The 27,403-nt window shown below is 35.4% G+C and overlaps 1 protein-coding gene across 6 annotated transcripts in view; it reads right to left on the bottom strand.

Moving 5' to 3' along the window:
- LOC145680694 (uncharacterized) overlaps nt 1–27,403 on the bottom strand; it is a 357,368-nt gene that overhangs the window by 199,753 nt on the left and 130,212 nt on the right. The window contains exon 4 of one of the 6 annotated variants that reach the window (XM_081751603.1): nt 23,846–24,429. The exons of the other annotated variants lie outside the window; for them this stretch is intronic. Coding sequence (XP_081607729.1) covers nt 23,892–24,429 — 538 coding nt within the window. The 3' untranslated portion in view covers nt 23,846–23,891. Of the gene's footprint in view, nt 1–23,845; nt 24,430–27,403 lie in introns of those variants that run through there. 6 annotated transcript variants of the gene reach the window in all.

Genomic DNA, 27,403 nt, shown 5'->3' with positions numbered 1-27,403 from the left:
CCGTACAGTTTTTATTAACCTTGAAAATGACAAAGTTACTTTACTGTCTCTAAGCTAGTTAAAAGTTTTAAAACTATATGGTTAGCATATACGCTATTGGTGCAGATGTCCTGGGTTTGGATTTTACGTTAAGTTTTATGTTCACGTCTCATATAGCTTCGATGCTGAAAGGGATGCTCTTCCTAATGGTCGTTTTCCGATTGGACTTCCAGTTAAAACTTTGAAAGCGTTCCTACTTTCTTCCATTCTCGCTACATGCCCTGCCTACCTATGCCTCCAAGATTTGATGACCCTAACAATATTTGGTGAACGATGTAAATTATGCAGTTTCTCATCATGAAGTTTTCGCCATCCCTCATTTACGTTCCTTTTGGTTCCGAATATTCGTTTCAGGATTTTATTCTCAAATACTTTCAGTCTGCGTAAGCGACCATGTTTCACAACCATACAGCACAACAGGCATAATTATCGTTTTATATATTTTTAAAGCTTCAAATTCCTCGACAGAATTCGCGACGATAAGAGATTTTGAACTGAATAATAACACGAATTCCCTGCTTTTAGTCGATATTTAATTTCTTCGTGAATATCGTTTCCTGATCCTATATATTAGCCGATGGTAGAACTTTCTTTGTCTTTATGCGATGAACTTTTGCAAGTCAAAAAATTTCTGCAAGAATTCCAAAATAATAATAATAATAATAATAATAATAATAATAATAATAATAATAATAATAATAATAATAATAATAATAATAATAAAATTAAGATGATCAGTTCCAGCAGAAGAAACACTTGTGATTGTTAAAAATATGCTTCATGTGACGTGAAAAACAGTTCAAATGCGAGTTGTCCGTGCATTTAAGACATCTATACATAGCAGGCACGTTTTTATACTTTTCTGTTGGATATTTTATTTCCTCTGACAATTTTTCCTGTACAGGCTCGGAAAATTTTCTGCGATCACATCGCAGATCGCGGCATGTTCTGCAATGGGGTCAAGTATCCACTTTATCAAAAGTATTATTCGATATTTTAACGCATCCAAAATTTGTCGTATTACGATCCCGAGGAACTTCTATATATTTAGTACATAAATTTCGCCCAAAATTTTAAAATCTAATATTTTTGTTTCGCAGAGGGGATCGGACCCCTCTAAATACGTCCCTATTATCTGGAAACAAACAAATAGACGTCGACACAAAAGAGTTTTCATCTTAAATGTCCATGGTGATTTCCCCGTTGAAATAGAAATTTTAAAACCCTATGTTACAAAGAGAAGAAAGCAGGGTTCACCCGTAACCCGTTCAAACGGGATTTTCCCTGATCGTTCTCTACATGATACTCGTTTTCATACTGTGCTTACATACATTTGAGTCTCATTGTATTATGATTATTATCTTCCATAATTGAAATAACAGAAGATAAATGGAATTTTACTTACTTTCACTTTAAATTAATTCATTTCGGAATTTGATTTAAATCAACGATTTTTATTTAAAAAATCAAGTGATTTAAATCTTGATTAAAATCGTGATTTAAATCAGACTGATTTAAATCAATCCACCCTGCAATCAATACGATCATACAATTTTCATATTTTTTCTTTCGGAAATCAGTGTTCCTGAATTTTCTAATGAAAAATTGTTCAAGCAACACTAAGAAAGTAGTAGCCTTAAAAAGCAAGAAAACGACAAAAAAAAGAAAAAGTCCACATATATAATGTATTTATGTGTAAACAGGTGAGAGGAACGTTTTCAAGGCTGATGCTTTCTTAGAAAATACAGCAACAGTAGCTGTTTGAACACTTTGATACTTCTAAACTCTATAATCATTTCGTTTGACAACAGTGGGAATAGGACGTTAAAAAAAAATGAGTATTGTTATATAGCACTCATCGACATCAAGAGTTCAGTCATGCTGTACAGAAACTGTAGCGGCAAAAGATTAAAAATAAATAAATAAATACATTGTTCTTGTTATCATGCAAAGCAAAACATACTTGTTTATATTGCATAATCAAGATAGCGTTTATAATCTTTTCGTATATAATTTTATAGCATTTTAATGTATGCTTCCTCTTGTTTAATCACTTCATATTCTGATATTCTGCAACATTAAAATTATATTATGAGTATTATATTAACCAAAACATGTAAAGTTCAACGACATGTGAAAATTTTTGGTTAATTATAAAAATTGCCTCCTACATCATAATTAACTGATGATTTTTTAAAAATTCTATTTTGCCAGCAATTAAGTTAGTGATAGTTTCTTTGTCTATTCAAGTATATTCACTGTTCCTTCCTTCCTTTCTTTTAGTTAAAAATAAATGGGTATGACAGCTGCTAACAATGCTAAATGCTTAAGTCGAGACATATATTCAACTGAAAAAAACCAAGAAAATAGTTAAAAGAAGAAAAAAGTATTTAGGCATCCACATATATGGTGTATTTACATGCAAACTAGATAGAAGAAATAATTGTGGTTTTTAAGGCTACTGTTGCTTTAACGATTTCTCATTAGAAAATTCCGCAATACTGACTGACTGCACAGTTGGATACTTATAAGCTCGATCGTAGTTTCGTTTAATAATAGTGAAAAAAGAACGTTTAAAAAATGTGGTCTACCGTATTTCAAATAAAAGAGGATAGTTGCCTCTCTATCTCTCTTGCTATATATATTTCTAATATACACAAGGACAACAAAATGATCATAATACGCAACTTTTGGCTTTCTAGCTACCTACTTCCATGTAAACACTCGAAATAGGCAATATACGAAGACAACAAATAACAATATCACAACTTTTACTTTTTAGATATATACTTACTTATGAAACACTACAAAGTGATTTACATCTACAACCCGCTAAGAGACTCTAGACATCTGTTTCAGAAGGATACCAAATACACTGGTAACATTCTATTAATAATATTTTTAAATAGTAACGTGTTGTAATCATGAAATTGTGATTTCATTCTTAATGTAAACTTCGTCATTCTCAGAAACAGAAAACTGATAATGACAATACTTTACCTTCACATGTATTATTTTTACCTTTCTTAAGTGTTTGTATATACATGGTCCGGCAGAAAAGAAACGCTCATTTTAAGTAGTAGCGTAGTACAGAGTGAGTTTAATCCTGCAATTCAATGAGTGAGTTGAAAAAGGTACACATTCCAGAAAATAGGCAAGCTAAATTGGGATGGTTATATTCATTTTATATGCAACTACACCGCTTGAGAGGAACAAGGAACTCATTCATTAATTTTAGGTCCTCTTTACTGAAGTTTCCGGGAACCTATAAGTGAAAAATTGAACATATTTCTAGTGTGTGTTGAGGTTTTTGGAATGTGTTTCTTTCTCAACTCACCCATTCAATTGTAACGCAGTGTTGTTTTAATATGTAACCTTTGTGTTCCACGTTTCATCAAATAAAATGTTCCATTAACTGATAACGGAACAGCGAATAAGGGCAGCAAAGCTGTACCATCAAAATCATTACAATAAAGTAGCAATCATTCATAAGTTAAGTGAAGAATTTAGCATACAACTGGTATAGAATCGTAACATCAAAGCCTGATTAGGAAGTTTGAGACAAACGATAGTGTGCAGGACGACGAAAGACGAGGAATGCAAGTTTCAGGGATAACAGAAGAAAAGCGTGCCGAATGGGATCAAATCCTGTTGCGAAGCCCTCAAAACTCCAGTAAGCGTCTCTTTAGAGATCATGATATTGGTAACAGAAGTAGTCAAAGCTTGCTGCACAAAAGAAAATGGTTCAGTAGTAGAGCATTCACTTCTGGTTTTGTTCCCATTTCGCACCAAGACAAACACCGTGTGCGCGGGTTTTATCGGTGTTCTCCCATTTTCTGCCCACTTTCTTCATTCCACCATTTCATTTATTCTCATCATCACCGCTTCTATTAGTCCACAAGGAATAAGCATGGGCGAAAGCATGAAAGACTCATTTTCAAGGGAAAATGAAACCATACATATCGCTCTTAGTACAGTCCTTATACGTTAGAAAGACAGAAAGAAGGGTAGAATTTGATATGGCAGTCGGATAGGACTAATTCAAATTGAACTGCCATATTAATCACTTTAATGCTGTGTGATTGGAGCGATGTGAATTTACAGGAGATCTTGCAGAAAGACTTTAACGTACTAGGAGCAATAGTTTGAACGGCGATATCAGTCGTTAGTATAATTGGGCCAGTGTTCTTTACTGGTACTGTGAACGGAAATAATTACTAATACAGACCCTGCTATAAGATCTTAAGGAATTTCGAGGTGGACTAGGTTTCCTAACTACTGCAAAGGAATCAGTCCTAACTTATTTACTCACCAAACCTTAGTACTGATGAAGTAGGAAACCAAGTTTTGCTTCTTCTGTTAGACGGGATAACAGACTAATTAGAAAATACCTTCTGGAAACCAATTTCAGCTTAAACCATGAATTTGGGGATGGAAATCAACTAGATAAATCGTGGAAGACAATACCTATCCTTCAACCATTAATTTCTTTTTGTCACATATCCAACATGGATAAACTGACACTTGTTTCTCACATCTATGATAACAGTCAAGCATTTCTGAGCTTAGAGGAGGAAGAAGCACAGTGCAGTAAAAGTGAAGAGATCAGAAAAACAGAAGAATCTCCTACAATAAATCTAATCAAAGTCCTTTTCTAGATGATTTTTTATAATATTAACTAGGGACGAAGGAAAACTTCTTTGCATTAATGACTGGCCATTCAATTCACGAACAGTGCAAAGACAAGCAGTTCATAACATTATTCAATAAAGCTGGATTATCTGCCAGCTTTAACGAATTTATGGAAACACATCATAACCTTGTGCAACACACTATGAAGGCATGCTCACAGAACCTTGCACTTTCAAGACAGTTTGTCAGAGCAATTTTAGTGTAGGACCCATGGATAAAGGCTTTCCGGCTACAGGGTACTCATAATATTATTATGGTATTATTCCAGGAGACGCCACGTGTAAATCTTTGTAGTAAGCAAGACTTATCTATAGTAGATCATAACACACTTAGTAAACGGTCAGGAGTCCTTGAACCATGAAAGCAAATTAAAGCTTATCGCAAACCATTAACATCTGTGAACATTCCACACGATTTTAAAATATTTAAAGACGCATCACACTCTACCGTGTGATGAGATCAAGAAAAAAGATATAGTGATGTGTATGTTACAGGCTGTTGGAAGATTAACAAACAAAAACATCGACATGATCTGGAATTTATGTTATTATTTCAGAAGATGATGTTCGACTACAACAAAAGTTAGTTAATCCTCTCTTTTGCTTTATCAAGTAACATCTTATGATACTGTATACTCATGACGAAGAACTTTCAAAGCTTGTATTGAATTCTCGATTCACTAGCTCTGCCAATTTCGTAATAAACACATTTTTTTTTATATTGCAATTAATATTCAATTAGTTTGAAATGAATTTCCAGACCTTGGCGTTGTTCTTGAATTTGGACCTGGTGGTGACCAAAATTCGTACATTGATAAGTACATAAATAGGAGAGAATAGAAAATGTTCTAATCGTAAACTACTTGTTGGGTATAAAGGTTACAGAAAGCGGCCTTCAAGGGAGCAATTATGTAAGGTCACTCAGAGGAATGCTAATGTTAGTAGAAGTCTTATAGAGGCTAAAATGGAAAACATTTTTGTGTACTTTCGAACATGATTTTGAATTACATTTACGAGTCGCTGATGTTCTCATCGCTGCGAATTAATGAACAACAGACGATCACAAATCAAATTCAAAAAGTTGATTCCAGTATCGAATCAAGCATTGGAAGTGTTAGATATTTTCACTCAAGAGCAAATTAGGAAATCTGAATATCACTAATTCATTGAGGTTTTTTTTTACATCTAATACGTATTTAAAGAACCTTATAAAAGCTGACAGGAAAGGGAACTGGAATTTTTATCTGCAAACACTACAATATATCCTTCTTATTTTTAAGATATTTGATAGAACTGACTATTTAGGGTGGGGGCCACTTTTGTTCTAGCAAGTGCTGAATCTTAAAACACGTTATCCTGAAATAAATAAATTTATATATATATATATATATATATATATATATATATTAAAAAGACTCTTTTGCTGTTCGAAGGGCAAGTGGAAACTAACCTGGCTATCGAACAATATATCGTTCTCAAAAATCAGCTGGAGGGAGTATTGGCCAAACGAACTGAAAATCATATATTTGAAAATGGAAGCTCTTAACACCACACTATGTGACTGAGTTAAAAATACTGTACATTATAAATTAACAGAACAGCTTATTAAAAAATGAATAAAACAACAAAAAATATTCCAGTACTTTGACAGCAGAAAAAATCCACATATTGTGAGTGATGAACTGAGGTTTCAGAAAATTCTAACGAATGAATGCGTGCCGGCAGTAACTGACAAGAAACTTCTGTGATTTTTTCTATGGTAGTCCAAGAAGTTTTTTCACATTTCAACAGAAAAGTTTATACTGTATCTCGTTTGAAATCATTGATGGCGCCCATTCACCGGAACATTTTCCAAAATTTCGAAGTGTGACACAGCGCAACATGGATAAAAAATACAAAATTGCAAGAAATGTCATCGAAGACCATTTACTGTTTCAAAGAAAAGTGAAAGCTGCCAAGAAGAAAGATTGCTGATGGCAGAAATTCTTCGCACGTAATTTCACCGTCATCTTACTAGATGAGAACGATGCCACTACTAAATGATTAACTCTCAGAAAAAGAATAGATTCCACAGTCAAATTTCCAAAACCATCGTACTCTTAAAACGCGTCGTTGATGTCATAAATCAATTTCGAAGACAGACCCATTTAAAGACCTTTTCACCACTTGACACCAATGTTAATAGTTTCTGCAAATACAGTCATGTCGACTACATGGTGCCCTTCTCAGTGGTCTTCTTTGATAGTGATCCTACTCTAGCAATACCAATCAAAGAGAGAATACTCACGGAAATATCTGATATGCTTAAAGTACTTGGTGAAGAGGCTGACAAATGTTTTATACACTGTTAAGCATAGGATGCAGTGCGTCGTAGTGCTCTCAAATTGCACAAATGATTTCTTCTTACTTATTCAATTTTACATGATCCTACATGAAAATGGATTCTTAGAATTACGGAAAAAAAAAATGAAATGAAATCTTTAAGTTTTACGTTCCACGGTTATGCCGGTTAGGCTAAAGGAGACGGTGATGATGAGAGATGAGTGAAATGGTGGAATGAAGAAAGTGGGAGGAAAGGGAGAACCCCGAGAAAACCCATGAGCACGGTGTTTGTCCACCACAAAGTCCACACGGCGCGAGCTGGGATCGAACCATGGACTCCCAGCACCGGAGGTGAACGCTCTACCACTGAGCCACCGCGCCCCCTCTTAGAATTATAGATAGATGAGAAAGTTGGAATCAAACATTAAACCAATTCACACATTTATCAACAAAACAGGTGCAACATGCTTTTCTTACAGCGTCTGATGCGGCCAGTAAGATAAGCAACAAATTATCAGTTGTTAAGGCAGAGTCCGAAAAGTATATATGCAAATTTGAACGAATATATCCTCCAAGTGCTGAATCCTTGAAACTTGCTGAAGAATATTTGGCGAGGATTGTTAAACCAGGCTCAGCACCTACGACGTTTGACATACTTCGATTTGAAATTATGAATCAAACTGTCTTCAAACCTTACAGGCATGCCCTGTACTAGCTCCTCATTATTAGGTCATCTGAAAAGATCCTTTTATATGGTGTATTGTCGCCGCAGAGGAATCATTAGATCCAACATTTGGATGGACATTCAATGCTGAAGACTCATTGCTCACACCGAATAAAGCACTAATGAGCTTCTTACGTGTACTTGCAAGACCTATTCTACAAAATGATGCAAATGCCTAAAAACTTTGATATACGATCTTCTATAACTGCAAAATGATTTGTAATAACCAGGAACGTTTATGAACGGTAATATAATCAATGCATAATGCAATAGATAACTAAACTTCATCACATTCTTTAACTACTTATCCTCAAAAAGCCCTCCTCCTTTCCCCAAAATATTTCACCACACAGGATTATAAGAAATCCAAAACCAAATACTTTTCATAAAGTTTTAATTATTGTAGATTGTTACACCATTGGATATCTATATAGTACATAGTACCTACGGTGCAAAGTTTCATGCATACGACATAAAAATCGTTTTTAGAATTTCTATCATCATCAACATTTTTATTAGTTTATTACTTTTAATATCAATTTATTGATTAATATAATATTTATGATTTTACTGTTAATATTATTACAATTTTAATAATCTTTGTTATTTTACACATTATCTCAAACATAACATATTGAGCTACTGAAACTTCACTAAGCAGTCAAATTTAAAGGCAGAGAAAATACATTGGTACCGTTGGAAAACTCTGATTATGCCCTATCAAATTTATTTCGTGCTTGTTTTTGGTATTTGTTATAGCTTTATAGTTATTTTCCACGATATTATAAAAAATGTAAGAAGAAAACTGATATGTTGAAAAAATTGTCATATTTAAAAATGGGGAACCATATAAGGGCTTTACCAAATTATCTAACTTATAGTATCCATTCTCTGTAATTTGGCACACGAACGAAGTTCCTACTTTCATTACATGATGAGATATTCCCGCTTCAGAAAAATAACGTATTTTCGCATGGGCAAAATACTGAATTTCAAATCTGCCAACTTATGTCCAGGATGCCAGATTTCTACCCAAGATTTTCTTTATCACTTAGATATGTCTTACTTGAATCTGAAGAAAAACTTAGTCCACCTCGAAATTCCTATGGGTCTTATGGCCTGGAACTAGACTATACCTAATGTCTTACAAATATAACTGTGGCCCATAGTTGAACAAGATGTTATAAATTTAACTCCCAGCAAAATTATGCGCCACCACAGTAAGCGTTGTGTGTCAAAGAATAATTGTTACACATTGCATTTCACAGAGAGATGGATAGGACGGTAAAGGCCGTTCGAGTAGCTGCCCCGACTTCCGGAACTAAATGTGTTCTTTTTCTTTTTGTGGTGCTTTCCTCAAGATCGTATATTTGAGAACATACTCCATAACATTGGTGGACTAAATGAGAAAAGACAAACAATTCTCTGACATTTCTATTGATTTTAGATTTAGATTTGAGTTTAGGGTTCCTTATATGAGACGTGAACCCACAGCTGAATGTGGAATCCAACCCACATAAGCTCCAGCCGGGACATTTTTGTCGATTTGTGCAGTAAGACTTGTTTGGATGTGATCAATGTAGTACATGAATGATGGACAACACTCTTAACATATCAAGTCGTCCTGACGTATTGAGACTGGCGCACGATATATAATTAATGTCTCAAATCTCAGGGTATATGAGACAGAGGGTCGGGCCTAATGACATTAAGAGCTGACAGTTGAAGCTATCGGATGTGAAAAATATGTTGGAATTTCTACCTTATAATCAGACGTAAGATACTGTGCAGTGAAGATGTGTGAACTTTTCGGAAAATTGTTCTACACTTTAAAATTTTATTTCTTTAAATGCGCAAATACGGTCTCTGAAGAAATTTGTGTTGTGTATGGGTAAGATACATTATTAAAAGCATCAAAAGATTTGTTCAGTCGATTTCGGTCAGTCAGTTTTTAACCACAGCTAAAGTGGGTGATATTCTGGCAAAAATAGAACAAACTAGTATGTAGCCATGACATCGTCAAGAACTAAACATTCATTACCAAATAGTGTTCAACAATTTGGAGACAGTTAGCTGCAAAGAAAAGGTCGTTATTTAGGTACCAAATGATCTAACTTAAAAACATTTACTCGACTGAGCAGTTTCTGAAGCGGTTGATCACAAGCAATGAAGATGGATAACTTATGACAACAATGTGCGAAAAAGACCTGGTTGTAGCGGGGAAAAGCGCCACAGTGTGTGGTCAAGCACCCACTGACGGCCAAAAAAGTTGTGCTATGCATACGGTGGAATTGGAAAGACATCGTGCAATCACAAGTTGCTGCCACCGAACAGAACGATAGCCTCGACTGTCAAGAATTAGCGCGAGTGCATCTAGCAATTCAAAAGAAACAGCTGGAACTGGTCAGAAAAAGGATGTCTCATACCACGGCGACAACGCCAAGCCGTATACATCTTTAACGTCCCATCAGAAATTCAGAGAACTTTACTGTGAGGTTTTAATGTATCCATTGTATAACCCTGACCTGGCGCCATCATCAGACTATCATTTGTTTTAATCTCTCCAAATTTATCTGAATGGTGTTAGGTTAGTTTCAAAAGACTCCTATGAAAACCACGTGTTGCTTTTTTTTAAAAAAAAAAAAACCAGAAACTACAGAAGTTGTACAGCGATGGGATTACAGTGTTGCCGGAAAAATGCCAGAAGGTCATCGAATAAAATGGTACACATGTAGCTTCATAATGTTCTTTCTAAATAAGAATAAATAAATGTTCAATTTTAACCTCCAAAGGCTCGATTCTTTTCTAGACAACCTGATACGATATACTACAAAGTGATAATGTTGTTTACTTGGTGATGATGGTATAGCGTTATGGTTCATTGCTACATGCTTACAATTTTCTGTAGGTTATAACTCACGATAAAAAGACAACTTCTTCCAGGCGCTGTACATTATTTATTAGAAATTAATTTAAAATACTACCACACTATTATATATATAAAATACGATATAAACATCTTCGCTGATGCTTCATCAAACAGCTAGAGGTAAAGAGAACAACATAAAGAAAAAAAAAATGTGAAAGAAAGTCAGGTTGAGCGACATATTGACGTCCAGATAACGTAGGTTCAAAGTGAAGAAACTTTAGGAGGTTAGTCAGTAAGCGGAAAAGGTCATTCTTTTGTTTTAGAAGCTTGATGAAAGCTTTTGTCGCATAAAACTAGTAAAGTGTGATTATCAAATATATAGGGTACTTTCAGAATTTCCAATAAAATTTAAACGATTTCACAATTTTTGCAAAGAAAAATCTATCGAGAAAGTCCACTTGTAGAAATAAGATCAGCGCCACTTACCAAACAAAATTTTGGACTGAGAGGACTAAGGGAACTGTAATCTGCAAGGTTAATGAATTAATGTTATAACTTGAAAAAAAAAAAAGTATTATACTACTCTTTTATATTTTTTCCATATACAAGAGAAACAATATGGAAATGTAGCAGTTCAAGAAATAATCTAGAGAAAAGCCTTCCTGAAAAAGCAAAGAGTGAGATTTATGCAATATGGCAGTAAAATAGCTCAATAACTCCACGACGCACCACAGGCAACAATATGTTCTCTTTTGTATAAGTTAATGCGTTAAAATGCATACATTAATGTATTATTTTATGAAATAAATAAATATAATCGTAATAGGCTTTTTTTCTGGATAAATTATTTTATGATGTGCAGAATAATTGAATTCTGACAAGTTCTCTCAAGTTCTCTACAGTTAACCTCACATAAACATTTTCACGAATTAATAAAATACTTAACTGTTGTAACACTAGTTTGATTCCCGCTTAAAAAATATGGGTTTTTAAGTTGTTCTGCAGGTATTTTATACATTGTGGGTCATGAAAATTTTCAAATGCAATTATAAAACTTGTTTCACAGAATTTATTTATTATAGACAGCTGAATACATATAGCTTCAATTTATGTATCATATACGCAGTACTTAAGAATGCAAAATGAAGCTTTTTCAATACTGTTTATTAAGTTCTTTAAAAAAACAAAAAAAAAAAAAAAAAAAAAAAATACAACAGACACAAAAAACGGTTACTCTAAAATAAGAAGCGTATATCAGTCCTAGTCATAGTGGACAATAAATGAACAAATGATACAATTCTACTATCAACTGCTTTGAACAAAACAATATAAATTACTACGACATAAAAGTCTTTTATCTCTACATCAAATAAGCATTAGGTACGATATCTAACATGATTATACGTAATTCTCCTTTCATGAAAAACTGGATAATACTGTAGTATATCTAAGTTTGTGTGTGACCATAAATTACAATTAGCAGGGTTGGTCAACTGAAGCCTGTTCGGAAACCATAACTATAACATGGTGTAATGAAAGGAATAATGTAGTTATAGTGGTATATTATGGCACATAATGGTAATATAATTTTTGTCTCCACATGAATAATCATTGGAAGATGGCTTCCACATCCACAACTCGTCGAAACAAGATCAACGCGCTGTCATAGTTTCTCACTGCTGAAGAATGTCAACTTGGTGAATGATGAGTACGGCAAGGCATGCGTATAGAAAACAACAGTCCACTTGATCAAGAATGTTTCAGGAAGGACTTGCAGGATTAAGTGATTATTTCCATCCTCGTCAAGCCCATGTTATTGCCCTGAAGAAATATGTCTGAAGCTATTCGTCCGAATAGACGCATGAGTATTTGATGAATAGCGGAGTAATTCAACATAACGTGAAGGTCGCCACCCGTCAATCGTTAGAATGTCTACTTTCCAAATTTTACACGGACGACATTCATGGATTGGTCAAAAATATATGTCTGATCAATTGGTAGGAACAAATATCTCGACACGTACAAACGCTGTGCCACACTCATCATAGATGCTTTTACATTGTATATGGAGGGTAGTTAAATACAATTAGTATATTCGGAAATATTGTCTGCAAACAGATTTCAGTTGATCACACCATAAAATTATACATACAGCTATAGCCTTTCATACATATGAAATAATTATACGGTTTCATATCTAAATAAATTCGTGTATATTTTTGAAGATCATTTTTACAATAAATATGTTTCTTACAAAAAGAACAGCTAAGTGGTTTCTCTCCAGGATGAATAAGGGAATGCCGTTTAACATACTAAGGAATGACAAATCCTTGGCAGCAAATTCAATAAAAAATACTTCCACATCTTGCAAGCTGCACAATCTAAGATATTATTAACATTAATTTTATAAAACAGAATAGGCAGAGTATATTGCTTAAAACAGAATAGGCGGAGCATATTGCTTGATATGGATGATCATTTGCTATAAATTTTACAAAAACATTTTTCTCTTAATGTAAAAAGCAAAGTTTTCGTGCTTCTTCTACGAAATTTAACTTATTTATTGTCCTTACTAAAAACGAACTGCAATTGAAAACCTGTAAAGAGATGAATTAAAATTAACGCGTATTTAATGTGTTAAAAGTATACATAAATAGAACATTACCGAATATTAGATTGCGCATTAAACTGTATTGGTTGCAATATGACTAATGCTGAAAATGATTATATCTCGTTGCATTTGGACGCGACTTAGCGATCACATACAAATCAGAGCTTTCTTTCTTTTTTAATAAACTTTTGTGTTCTCCATTATTTTTCCTGCATTATTTATATACAAATAAAGTATATAAGCTTATTTGTTGAATTTTCAAACAACATAATGTTTCACTTACAATATACTATTTTTTTCTGTTCTTTACCACCATAGCCACTTCTAGTATAAGGCCGTGGCTTTCAAGCTGGCAACGCAGCACTTACCTCAGCCCGAAGTTCTATGTAGAGAAGTGTAAAATGTAGCTGTTGACTTCTTGCAATGCTTGTATCATGTGTTGTGTGCATTACTGATCTCCGAGTGTATTATTGAGTAATTAATTAAACAATACTTCTGTATACACGGTCATCCTTTTACAAAATTCTGGTAGGACACTTCGGATTTCGGGAATTGTGCGCACGATGCATGTAAAAAAAAAAATCTTTCTGCTGAGCACAAGGGCATGCAGCATTCTTCTATTGAGAAGGAATACAAAAAATGGTTTCGTGTGTCCTAACAATGATAGAAACTTTGTGAAGAAGTAGTTTAACGTATGTACAGGGTGCGGCACGTAAAACCGGCCCGTCGTAATATTCTGGTATATTGTGTTTTTGGCAACACTTAAATAATCTACCTTCCTACCAAGAGATGGCGTGTCGAGGTCGGGTCGACTTTACGTGACCTGCAGCAGTCACGTGCAGCCGCAGCCAGTGAAACTTGTAGAACCAGTTGAGAAAAAGGCTTTGTTGTGTTAAGCCGGGTGAGTGTCAGTGTGCGATAATGCCGTATTCGATACCCGAGCGTGTTGCCATTGTTGAAGGGTTCATTCTCACTGGATCTTTTGTGAAAACAAAGAATTTGTTTCGGGAGAAATTTCCAGGACGTTCTGTGCCACCAAAAAGCACCATTCAGGAATTGATTGAAAAATGGCGGCGTACAGGATCGGTTCAAAATGCTCCCAGGAACAGACGACCATCTGTCTGCACACCTGAATTAAAGATGCAGGTGGAGGAGATAATGACAAGAAGTCCTCGAAAGTCAACCAGGAGATTGAGTCAACAGGTTCATGCGAGTGAGAGAAGTTGCAGACGTGTTTTAAGGGGACTGAAGTTAAAACCGTACCGGATAAGTGTTGTGCAAGAACTGAAGGAGCCTGACCTGCAGAAGGGTGTCAGGCTGTTGAGCAAGGGTGCATTTCTGTTCATGGCTGTTGAGCAATGTTGCCAGTGGTTTCTTGGATCCACTAATGCTCATCATGAGTGACGAGGCGTGGTTCCACCTGTCTGGGTACGTAAATTCCCAAAACAACCGGTATTGGTCGACAGAAAATCCACACGGAATCCACAGGTACCCTTGCATGATGAGAAGATTGGTGTTTGGTGTGCCATTTCCGTCACACGCGTTATTGGGCCCATATTCTTTGAGACGACAGTGAACAGTGACGTGTATATGGGAATCACACCACACATTTCTGACTTCGTCCATTCATACTATTTAATCATGTGGCCGAAATCACCCCATCCGTGACTCCTAAATTTAGATAGCACTATATACAGTGCGTTCCGCGAATACCACTAAGGCCCGTCTCCTTAAGAAACCAAGGCAGATAGAAACATGAAACCTTTTGCAACCTTCAAGGCACATAAAAGATAACATTACGCTGATATGCAAAACCCCCCATGAGGTGCGCTCAAGGGGGTTACGGAAGGTTGTGATTATCTTTCAAACGAGGTACCACACGGTGAGGGTTGCTATTTAAAATTTTGTAGTTATCCCCCGTAACTCCCTTAGGCCACCCTCTTGGGGGATTATCCTTATCAGCATAATGCTGTCTTTTATGTGCCTTGAAGGTTACAAAGGGTTTCATGTTTCTATCTGCCTTGGTTTATTTAGGAGGTGGGTCTTAGTGTTATTCGTGGAACAAACTGTATAATATGGCCATTTGAATGGTAGGGCATTGACGTATTTATTAATGTTTAAGTGAGAATCTTAGTTTCTATCCTGAAAAAGTTCAAATTCTGGTCGAAGCCACCACATTTTATGGTACTTCGTAATTTGAACAGCATTATTCTTTTATGATATAAGCTAAAAATAATTGAAAATGCGGAGCTTCAGCAAATGAAGCTACACACGTTGACATTAACACTGCTCTTGTGATTGTATGTGAAGATCGACGGATAACAATACGAGAGCTCAGTTACACCAGGGTGTCTACTAAAATTCCAAAATGAAATTTCGTGACTTTTTCGTGACCTTTTCTTTTACCAAATCATAAAATATCGTAACATACTCAAGAGGGAATTTGGTACGAATTAGGCCGAATTTTCATGCATGCGATAGAAGTATGTCTTGCTAGCGATTTGGTAGCGTCTAAAGCCGACTATAGAAAATTTTGGTGGTGAATTTTGATGTTTTATTAAACAAAATTTTCCAGTCTGTACTTATATTAGTACAGATAACAAAATATCGTGACCCAAAAACTAAATTTCTTGACTTTCATGACTGTTTTCTGATTTCGTGACTTTCGTGACCAATAGACACCCTGTACACCCTACAATTTTAATTGGAAGCACTTTCATAATTCTCTATGACCATCTATCTACATATGACTCGGGTTTTTGTCCAATGATTGCCACAGCTATTGACTCTACACCAAAAGATTGTTCGAACTAAGAAATGTGATGAAGTATTGCATCTGTTTCATGGTGACGGAGATACATTCAACGAATCAGTTATCACTAGTGACATCCCTGCATCATTATGACCCGAAGGGTAAGAAACAATAGTGTATGGAGATCATCATTATTTACCATACCCAAAAATGTTCAATAGTTGGGAAGGTATTGGTGACAAATTTTCTTCTTTGTCTGTAAGGAAATGATCTATCAACATGAAGTTTCGCCAAATACCACAATTAGAGACCAGTATTACAAATTGGTTCTGGAGAATCTGACGAAGGATATTGTCAAGAAACGACTAGAATTCAGTCAGAATGGATAGAGGCTTCACAATCACAACTCGAGGACTCACGTGCTAAATATTATGATGGAATACCTGACTAAGTATGACGTAAGTTGCGTACTACATCCCTCCCTACAGTCATGTTCTTGCCTTTTCAGTTGCAACTTTTTCTTCTTCCACGACCGAAAATCAAATTAAATTCCATTATACCGTAGTTCTCAAATTGATGGGGTGTTAAAGAGGTGTGAAGCGATTCTGAAAGACATTATCAAGGAAGGCTTAAGCATAGTGATTGAGAACTGGACGAAACTTTATAATAAGCACATTGAGATGAATGGAGAGTACCTCGAGAAAGATCATGTTAACACTGAACTAAGTTAGTAAACAGCTATTTAAAAAAAAAACTTGTCTGTCTTTGTTGAACAACCCTCGTATATCATAACTATTTGAAACTTTTCCTTTTATAGAGTGACCATTGTAGTCCCTAAAATTTCTTAACTCATTTTTATTGTGTGCTCCGTCGAAGGTTGCAGTATACACAATAGAAATATGAGAAGAAAAAATTGTATATTTTTATTAACTAAAATGAACAATTTATTTTTGTTACTTTAAGGAACGATAGATTAATTTTTTAGTTCGCGTTTGTTTTCACCTGCACGAATTCTGAAAACTCGATTCCGGAGTTGGCAGAAGAAGAGAATTTCAACTTTTACAATACTTTCGTTTTTTTTTTTTTTTTTTTTAATCTATATATATAAAAGAGAACGCACAAATCCTTTGTGAACTCATCACGCTAATACGGCTGAACCAATTTCTTTCATTTTTGGGGGGTTATTATGATTTGGACCCTAGATGGTTTTTATCATATCACTTTAATTTTTAATTACCAGTGTCTTGAGATAATTGACCATTCAAGTGTCCATACGTACAAATCCTTTGTTATTAGTTCATCATAGGTAAAAATAAACGTATTTATATGCAACCCGCATGACCATGTGACTCGGCGGGTTAACATAAATGACAGGCGCTATAATGTTAACATTTACTGCAATTTGAAAGCGAAAAAGTAAAAATTATCTAAGTAACAAAGTTTATTGCGTTCCGGGGTGACCGCAGCGAAGCGGGGTGAACGCTGCTAGTTTATTTATAAGACGAATGAGAAGTACTTTTGGTACTACATCTTAATTGAAAATAAATTTCACTAGAATAAATTCCCATTGCTTATCACGCTTCTCTTTTTCTTTCTCTCTTTCTTGTTATCAAGTCAAAAATACGAACAAGTTCTATTTACACAGCTGACCTACCATCTGCTTCCCAGTTGTCTCGGAGGTATGTATGGTCCAAGTTTATTGATTTCATAGGTAAGTGCTTCAGAAAATTGAAACTGACTTCTGATTTTAATGATGCGTAACTAATTTTAATGATGCGTAACTACTGTTGCACTCAACACTACCCAAAAATTAAGATATACTGTCACGTATCATAACTGCTAATTTACTTAGTTTCCACAGAAATAGGGCAACGTCCCCGAATTCCTGTAAGTAAACAAATGACAAGTGTCTTCTGGAGCCCTTTGGTGCAACGTTGCCATATTTGTCTAGCTACGACCTTCTACTAGAAATGGCCACATCACTCGTATGTTTTTTTCCTTCTCTGCTTATAGTACAAATCATCCAATCAAACAATCCTCAGGTTGCACATACATTACAGGAATAATATCTTCAATGAGGTCGTCACTGTGTTTTATCTTGGTCTAAAACAATATATAGTTATGGGTTATGTATCAGAAAAAAACACCAAGAAGGTAAATTCCATTTTCTCCTATTTCATAATTTCACTTTTTTTTTTTTTTTTTTTGCATCTATCACTGTTTCTTTTTACCATTCACGTTATAGAATATTCATATTCTATATTTTTATATAAAAATATAAAATGTAAATATTCTATAAGTTTATAAATATAACAAATAAAGTTTATAATTTCACTATGAGACATTAACACGAAATTTCATTTAATGAAAAAATAAGACGAAAGTTCATATTCTATCAGATACTAAGTTTATCTTAGAGCTTATTCGTCATATCTTACTCTGAAAGTGTTACGAAAAGAGTGAATTTAGAGAACAAACTTAAAAAAGAAAGAAAGAAAGAAGGAATGAAAACAAAGAAAAAGAAAAAAAGAATGGAAATTCCGTATTTAATGGAAAGTTTGCTCTAACATATTAATGAATAGCATTTTTAGGAGTAATATTTCTTCAATAAAGTCAAGAATTGGCTTTTTCCAATTGAAGTGCATCACACAACACTGTTTAAAGCACAGAAATATACCTAGGTAGACTGTTAATACATACTAAAAAAAATTTTTATAAAAAAATCATTATTTTTTTCATTTTTTTCTGTACAATTATACTGTTCTTAAATGTACTTAATTATATAAAATTAATGATACAACGTAACGCCTACCTCCTGTCACATGCTATGAGAACACACGAAAGATTAAGACCGTAAATCCAAGGCACGGTGCACACTACGTAGAATGAATACTACTGACAACTATAGTTTCTCGTACTAAAAATATCCTAATTTCCATTTTGGGAGGTAATTGTAAGATTGGAAGATAATTGTAAGACTGAGATAAAGAAGTAATGATAATATGGTTTCTTCAAATCTATATTTACTGAAGCTACAATCACAGACAGCACGCATTCTTACGATTTGTAATAATCTCTCTTCGTGACAGCTAAGCCTATGATATTAAAAACTATATAAATTACGTAACTAATAGTACTTAAAGGAAATAAAATTAAGAGCATGTCACACATTTTATGAAAACTATAATTGTGTTTGCACTTTCCTCATATTCAGTTCGAATACTAACTTAAAAGCATTGGTCAAAGTGCACAAGTATTTCGTCAATATTTCAGGAAAATATACTGAACTTGCTTGTTTAAGGTGGTTAAAACAATTTATATTATACAATTGGCACATAATATGTGATTATTTACTTTAAAGCTTCTACCGTAATCTTCAGTACCTATTTCGTATATAAAATAAAATAAAAGGACAAGAAAACACGCAAGTCCATACTTTTGCAAAGCAACCATGGTTCTGCGACAACTTTTTCAGCAATTACACTGGAACCAATACGAACTTCTTTTCTACACCTTATAACGAATATACTTTAAAAAATAAATAAAATTGCACAATACTTTATTCCACTTGATGGAACTTGCAAAGCTCAATATACTATTTATGGCAAACTATTTTATTTATTGTAAAATAGTTTTGTATAAATAGTGTATGCAGCTATGGAAACGGAATTAAGATATTATATATTTATACATAAAAGTATTCTGTATTAATAAACAAATGATGTTAATTTTATTTTTAGACACTATGTTAGAGAATTTTTTCGTTACACGAGAGAAAGTACTTTCTTCTAATAGAACTTTTCATAATTAATATAAATACGAGGAGGACAAAAAATAGTTAAAAGTGTGATAATGACACAAATAGCTAGATTACTCATACGTTAACAGTGGTACTCGTAGTTTGAACAGTATAAAGCAGCGTCCTCTCTTACAACATACTCTGACAGATATAAGTGTTCCGCCACTTGTTTTCTTAAATTGTAGAGCAGAATTTTCTCCATCCTAATTTATGAATTTGAAAGTTCGACATTAACTCACAGGGTCCAATCAAGGGTGAGGTTTTTCCAAAACAAAGCATTGAGAAAAATATTTGGAGCGAAAGAAGACGAGCAAACGTGCGAACGGTGTATGTGTTACATCCAATATACTGCGAATAATTAAATGAAGTCGTCTGATCTAAGATGCGGAGAACAAGACGATCACATATGGAATACCGGTACGCTTCAAGAATTTTAGGACGTCTTTTGAGAAAAAGAATCCTTCCGTAAGACAATAAGCAGATCAAAGGTAGTTTCATGCAGCATCTTAGAGAGATACGTAGTCACAGCCCTCATTTGACTGCTTTGGGTTGACACAAAATAGATCCTTAGCCAAGGGCGCCGATCCTGGGGGAGCGGCCCCCCAAAGTTTATGTGGGGCTCCCTGTATTTTTATGAATACGTATTTTTATATGTATTGTTTTATGAATAGGACCCCCCCAAAGTTACAGAAAAATCGGCGCCCTTGTCCTTAGCTCACTTTTCTTCGGCGATCAATCTTCGGATTTCTTGAGTCATGGAGTTTGTTTAGAAACAAGTGAGATCTATAATTATTATCGACGACCATAGCCATTCGCGGAAATTGTCTTCATTGATGATTTCAGTTACTACTAAATGGGTTCTGTTGTCCTTAATCTGTGTCCCTACCCTAATCGGGAAGGATCTGCTACTGAAATACGAATAATATCACTTGAAACTACCCATACTTGGCTGTAATGCTTTTCAATTTCCAACGATGAATTTCAACAGATTTCACTAGTTTTACTATTCATAAAACAAACAACAAAACGTACCCTCTCTTTAGTAAATGTTATAAGAGAAGCTGCTGTCTTCAACGTGATAGTTTTCTGCGTCATACTGTCAACTATCGTTCACTATAGCAACGATAGACGACTAGTGTTACTAAATTTTATAGTATTTCCAACATATTCATTTGATTCTCCTTCTTATATAACTGGTTCTTCGTATTCACTTATCCGAGCTCACTCGTAGATAAGCGGGCCCGGGAGAGCACACGTAGTTCGGATCCCATGTTAAGCTACAGGTGCACATCTTATATAGCCTGGCTGCTGAAAGGGTCGCTAAACTCAAAATGAAATCAATTACTGACTTATCTGTATGTGTAACAGCCACCTTAAATACGAAAGAAATGTGTATTTGTTAACTTTAGTAGCTACTGGGCGAGAGTTCTTGATCCTTCTCAGTTTCGCTTCTACATCAACCCTCATAAATGTCCAATACAAAAGGACATGTGTTTAGCAGTTCTTTCCCATGACGGGGATACATTATCAGAAGAGCTCCCTGTGTACATCACTGACAGCACTGAGATTGTTACGAAAACGAGTAGTTCAAGAAATGTGTTTTCAGGAACATAATACGCATGAGTATAAACCATGCTAATTTTTCAACGCGACGCAGAATTCTACATCTCCAATATGGGTTCTATTCAGTTTAATACTTTTACTTTTATATTTACACCAAATTATTTCTATAGGTGAATTAAAACCGCATTAAAACTGATGTAACGGAATTACCAAGGCCGTAAACCCGAAGTTCTTGCTCACTCTGTCCAACATTGCACACAGATGAACCAAGAGATATACAGGGACTCAGTTCTTCATAATCACTTAACGGGCAAAAGGTAGTTTATAGGATTGTTTAACAATGTAAAATCCAACATCGAAGTTCAAGCTTTACATGTTTCTGATCTTTAATTCTCGGATATACTAAAGAAGCTGGATTATTAAATATCTTCGGCAAAATATTTACACGAGTTGTAAATCAGTAGATAAAAGGAACACTAGAGTATCTGATTAGCTATTATTCGTGGTTCCTAAGTTCCTGGTCTCGGGTTCCATTCCCTGTGGAAAAAAACATGGTTCGGACAAACTCATATAATGTGGTGCACAAAAACGACTTTATGGTTCCAACCAATCACAAAACTAGACAAAACGAAATGTAACTTCACTCGGTGCATACGCAACGGAAGATCCTATAATGCAATTACTGCATGACTTATTAATCTCTTGTCTGGTAACAATTCCCATGTAATTTGTCATTTACCTATCCAGTTGTATGGAATCGAAGTCTACTATTTCGATCCCATTCCATGCCAAGCTATTCGGGGAAGCTGTTGGTCATCTCACTAAGATCCATCTTTATCGTATCCTTCCATCTTTACTTGGACTATCTAAACATCTTTTTCTCACAGGATTCCTACCTAGTTACCCTACGCGAGGCATAGTTTTGTGTGAACATTGTTTCTTCCATCTTAGTCGTATTCCTCGTAATTATATTGCTGGGCAGTAGCAGCACAACATCAAGAAGGAGTAATCGGATTGACATCATATTTGTAGAGTATGTAGACGACGGAACAGTGAAATGACTAACATGCAAGCTCCGTTACGTGCACCGGCTACAAGCTTTGGGAACAACCGAAGCAAAACCGAAAAGCAAAGTTCAGTAATAGACGAGTCTTAGTGTGACGTAAGTGTCTGGACGGCCGAATGTAGCAGTAATTCCAAATTTCCGTCTTTATTGCGAACAAATTGTGAAACACCGCAATTGTGGATTATTCTTCCGCGATACTGGTGCTCGTATTGGACGAACTGCAGCAGCCAATTATGCAAATATGGATCGGTGTCTCCAGTAAAAAAGCAACGGTATCAGGTTTCCAACGGACGCGTCATACTACGGGCCGAGAAAACAAATTTATTGTGCAATTGGATATGGTATATCCGACAACCCCAACCTGAGCACTGATGCACGAACTCGGGGTTGCTGTGCAGAGACTAATGTCCTCATAGAAAGTTCGACGTCATCTGGTTAGGCGGAGTGTGCTTGTACGAAGCCCATTGCAATGGCTACCTTTGAATCCACATCATTGGCTATAGGGGTCCAATGGTGCCACTAACGTGGTAAATGGCATAAAATCCACTTCTTAGACGAATTCTGTTTCTGACTTCAGCATTCTGATCACCGCACTCGTGTCTGGCGGTACCGTGGCAACAATCTGGAAAACAGCTGTATTCTCCACAACATACGGTCCGGCACCATTCGATCGCATGCAGGCTCGTGTTTCATATGCATTGACGAATCTTTGACCAGTCAACGGTACATTAATCAAGCACTGAAACAGTCTGAAAAGTCTTTACTACTAGTCTTGCATTGAGCCTCTTTCCAACAAGATAACGTGCGACCGCATGTGGAATGCAACACTCTATACTTCCTGATCTCTCGACAGTTAAATGGTCCATGATTGCACAACGCTTGTATTTCCGAGGTAGCCACAGCTTATGAGCCTTGGTATCGTGTTACTGATACATGGCTTGCCATACCCCAGGGGGACATCCAATTTCTCACCCTCTCTATGCCTTGCTGTGTTAGTGTCATTTTGGAAGCCCAAAGTGGACATGCGCGTTACTGACCTCTGGAGTTTTTGCTGGAATCTCGCACTGCTATTACATGTCGCACAGGGTGGTAAATGTAATCATTTTACCTTATACCTTAAGCTATCTGTCTGCCACAGTTGGAGTTGCTACCTTTACTCCTTCGTGTTGCATTTCCAAAAGTAGTTTGGAAACAGAAGACGGACAACGAACGAACTGTTATATAACCTGTCGCGAAGAATATGGTAAAAGTATGGATCAGTACAATAAAATTAACGAATAAAATAAATCCGGTAGAAAAATTCCACTCGTATTCAACATGAAAAGTTCTATTAAATATACAGTTTTTATTTCTCAATTATCCGAAATTATAATGACCATAAAGAAAAAGATTTTAATATGTATATGTACCTTTATGCATTAATCTTTTCTGGAAGTACGCTTGTTTCTAACTTTATTACGTTTCATGCATCGTCTTAATATGCCTTTGTAGAACATGCTTATGTGCAAAAGATTTCTCACAACAAGGGCACTGAAATGGCTTGACTCCTTTATGGATCTTCGTATGTGTATATAGATTTCCTCTTTGCGAAAAAGCTTTGTTACACCAACTGCACACAAATGGTCTTTCTCCACTATGTACCCTCATGTGAACATTGAGAGATGATCTACCAGGGAAATTCTTTTTACATATTTCGCATTCATAGTATGTAATTGATCGTCCACCCATTGTCTGAAGAAATCCAGCCACATCTGGCACTTCGCACAATGCGCCCATGTTAAATTTCGCATATGCACTTTTAATGTTACCATCAGCAGCATTTTTCACATTATATTTGATTACAACATTTTGGCTTGGGACTTCTGACTCTTCTTTCTGTGTTTTATCACTTTCCCCCGATGCAGTTCCAACCGATAATACTGAAGTCTTCGATCGTGAACATTCTCCAGAATCTGATGAGCTTATCTCCTTTGAAATATTTGACCCAGTTGTGCTGAAAGAGAACGAAACAGTTTCTCCTTGTATCAATCAAAAGATTATATATACAAGAAATAAGCAAGTGTATACCTGAAAAAACTGCGTTCAATTACATAGAAGAATGGACGATATAATTCATGAAATTATATACTCGAATTATTCGTCTTAAAGACTCCGCTGAACATTTATTTCTGCTCATAAGCAATTAATTCACTATTCATCTTTTGTCCAAAACTTATTACAGCATTTACTTTGATTTTTTTTTCTGCTCCTACTAACGTGTTAAAATCTAGAAACACAATTTGACTATCTATTATACCATAATTTCTGTTTCCTAATTTTGGATTAATATCAATAAACTCAGTGAGAATAATAATATTTATAAGCTCGAAATAAATACACAGCTGTACGTCAGTCAAGTAGTTACCAGAGTGATTTTCTATAATAGATCTGAAAAAAGATTGCAATTATTTCAAATACGGAATAGAGAAGTCAGATCAAATTAAAATATCATAGACAGGTCTCTAGGATATGTAAGGAACGCGTACAAGGGATCTTCATTTCCAGTTTTTGAGGTTATACAACTACTGTTGAAATCAAAGTACATAATATTAGGAGCGTATGCCATCATGCAAATTTAAAGACTGAGAATAAATATAAATTTACTACTTAATCTACTTATAATGTGATTATAATAATAGGTTTTCTAGTAGAAAGTAAATCAGTTAATATGACGGTTTTGGGAATTAAACTCGAGATTTTTTTTTTTTAAGTAAAAAACACGTGTGTAATTTATCTCTTACTTCGTAATAGCCAGAAAAGATGATACATAATGATAAGAATTTTAAAATCCTATTGGACAGACGCATGGGTTCATTCGTTTGCTGTATAGAGTAGTGAAGAGGAGAGCAGATACATGTACAGTAGAGTGGATAGAAATGGGGGGGGGGGGGTCGATTATGAAAAGTTGTCCAACGAAACAACACTAGGTGTCAAAAGTTGTGTATTGACCAGTATAACATATGTGATTTTCTTCATAATTTTTGTACTTCATCTTCATTCCCCGCAAGGGCCTTAAAATTTTGCAATTTTAAAGGTAAATTTATATCTTTTTTAAATAATGTCTAGGGATGGCAGTATCGAAAGATAGATTTTTCTATAGAATAACATTTGATTTTAATATCTAATGCTGTTAGTAATAGTTAAATATTTATGCTATTTACATCTGTTAATAAAATTAAGGCATGTTCATAAAATGGAAACTATTTGTTCCTTCGATCTTTGTCAACTAAGCTCAATTCACGCAACCACTGCTTCCGTTTTCATTTATATTATATTTGAAGAGCGCGTCAGTAAAAGTGAAATTTAGCGCCTGTTAAAACGCAATTCCTGACCGGGTGACCGTTGATTGTTCTTTAGTACAAATGTTAACAAGAATATATCACATAGTTGGACTGAGATATCAAACTTGTGAGTGCGTGTTGCGACAAAGAATATACCATGTAGTTGCATTGAGATACCAAACTCGTGTGTTACGAAGTACAGTATTGTGTTCAATGTATATTGTGTGTGTGCAGTGTATGTGTTTGTGTACAGTAGGATAAGTTCCAATCTTGTGTGAGATATAAACCTAGGAGATATTGATTTCTTTTGTATTTAGAACTCGTGAAGTGTTTATTTATTTCTTCTAAGAGAATAAGAATGGCTCAAACTAGAAAACGAGCTAATTGTCCTATTACTGGTAGTCCAAAAGATCTCAGCGGCACTGTTCTGCCAAGAAGAGAAGACGTACTGCGATATTACAACTGGATTAGACGAGAAAAAGAGAATACAGGACAATATAAGGCCAAAGTTGGGGCTATTTACGAAGAAATTGCTGCTAAGCTTGAAAGCATTTGGAGTAAAGCTTCAATTCCTGTTCTTCATCGTGTCAGGATAATTACTTTGATAAAGAGAGAGCACGAGAAACTCCTGAAACTTTCGAAGTCTTACGCCCGACGTAAGGAGACAGACAGCTTTAAAAATAAAGTTCAAGCCTTTAAAGATGAAGCGAAGTTGCTCTTTGACATTGCTGCGTGCAAATGCAATGATTATGAACTCTGTCGTTGTGAGAAATCACGGAAAATTCCTGTAAAAGAACGTCCTTTCATAACAGACCAGAGTCAGCAAGGCTAACGGCCATTGGTTCTGTTGATCTTCGAACTACCCAGCAACTCCAGAGAAGATATGCAAGGAAGACCAGTGATCTCGGTTTGTTAGAAGCACGAACTGTAAAACTTCAACAATACAAAGTCGATACCAGTACTGAATTGTTAGAAACTTCTGAAGAAAATGTTTCATTAGAAGATGATGCAGTTGTGGAGGAAGGTCCTGACGAAGACATTTCTTCAGCAAAAATAATTGGTGCATGTGACCCACTGACGTCGATATCATTGACGTCCCAGACAAGAGTCAATCTTACAACATTTGCTAGAACATGTGACAGATATGGAGTAGCCGACAGACCTGCTGCAGCCCTTGCGTCTGCATTACTGCACGATTTAAGCACCAAAAACAAGACTTCAGACGATTTACCCATTATCGTAGATCGAAGTAAAGTTAGAAGGGAACGGACAAAATTGAGACAAAATATTCAGAAGCAAGTGTTCAAAGAACAAATTACAATTCAAGGTCTTTATTTCGATGGCCGAAAAGATAAAACATTGGTTATGGAGAAGACGGAAGGAGGCAATTTTCATCGCAGATGTAAAGTAGAAGAACACGTGTCGATGATTTAGGGACCTGGTGGCGTGTACCTGGGGCATGTTTCACCAATATCTGGTACAGAACAGAGTATTAAGAATGCTATCCGCGACTTTTTGACTGACAAAAACATTGACACGTCAGAACTTCTTGCAATTGGGTGTGACGGTACCGCTGTGAATACTGGTAACGTTGGCGGTGTTATTTCTTTACTGGAGAAGGAACTTGGAAGATCTCTGCAGTGGGCG

This window comes from Thermobia domestica, chromosome 3 (assembly GCF_964235325.1).
Source record: "Thermobia domestica chromosome 3, izTheDome1.hap1.1, whole genome shotgun sequence".
NCBI lineage: Eukaryota > Metazoa > Arthropoda > Insecta > Zygentoma > Lepismatidae > Thermobia > Thermobia domestica.
This window is presented reverse-complemented; position numbering and strand designations above follow the sequence as displayed.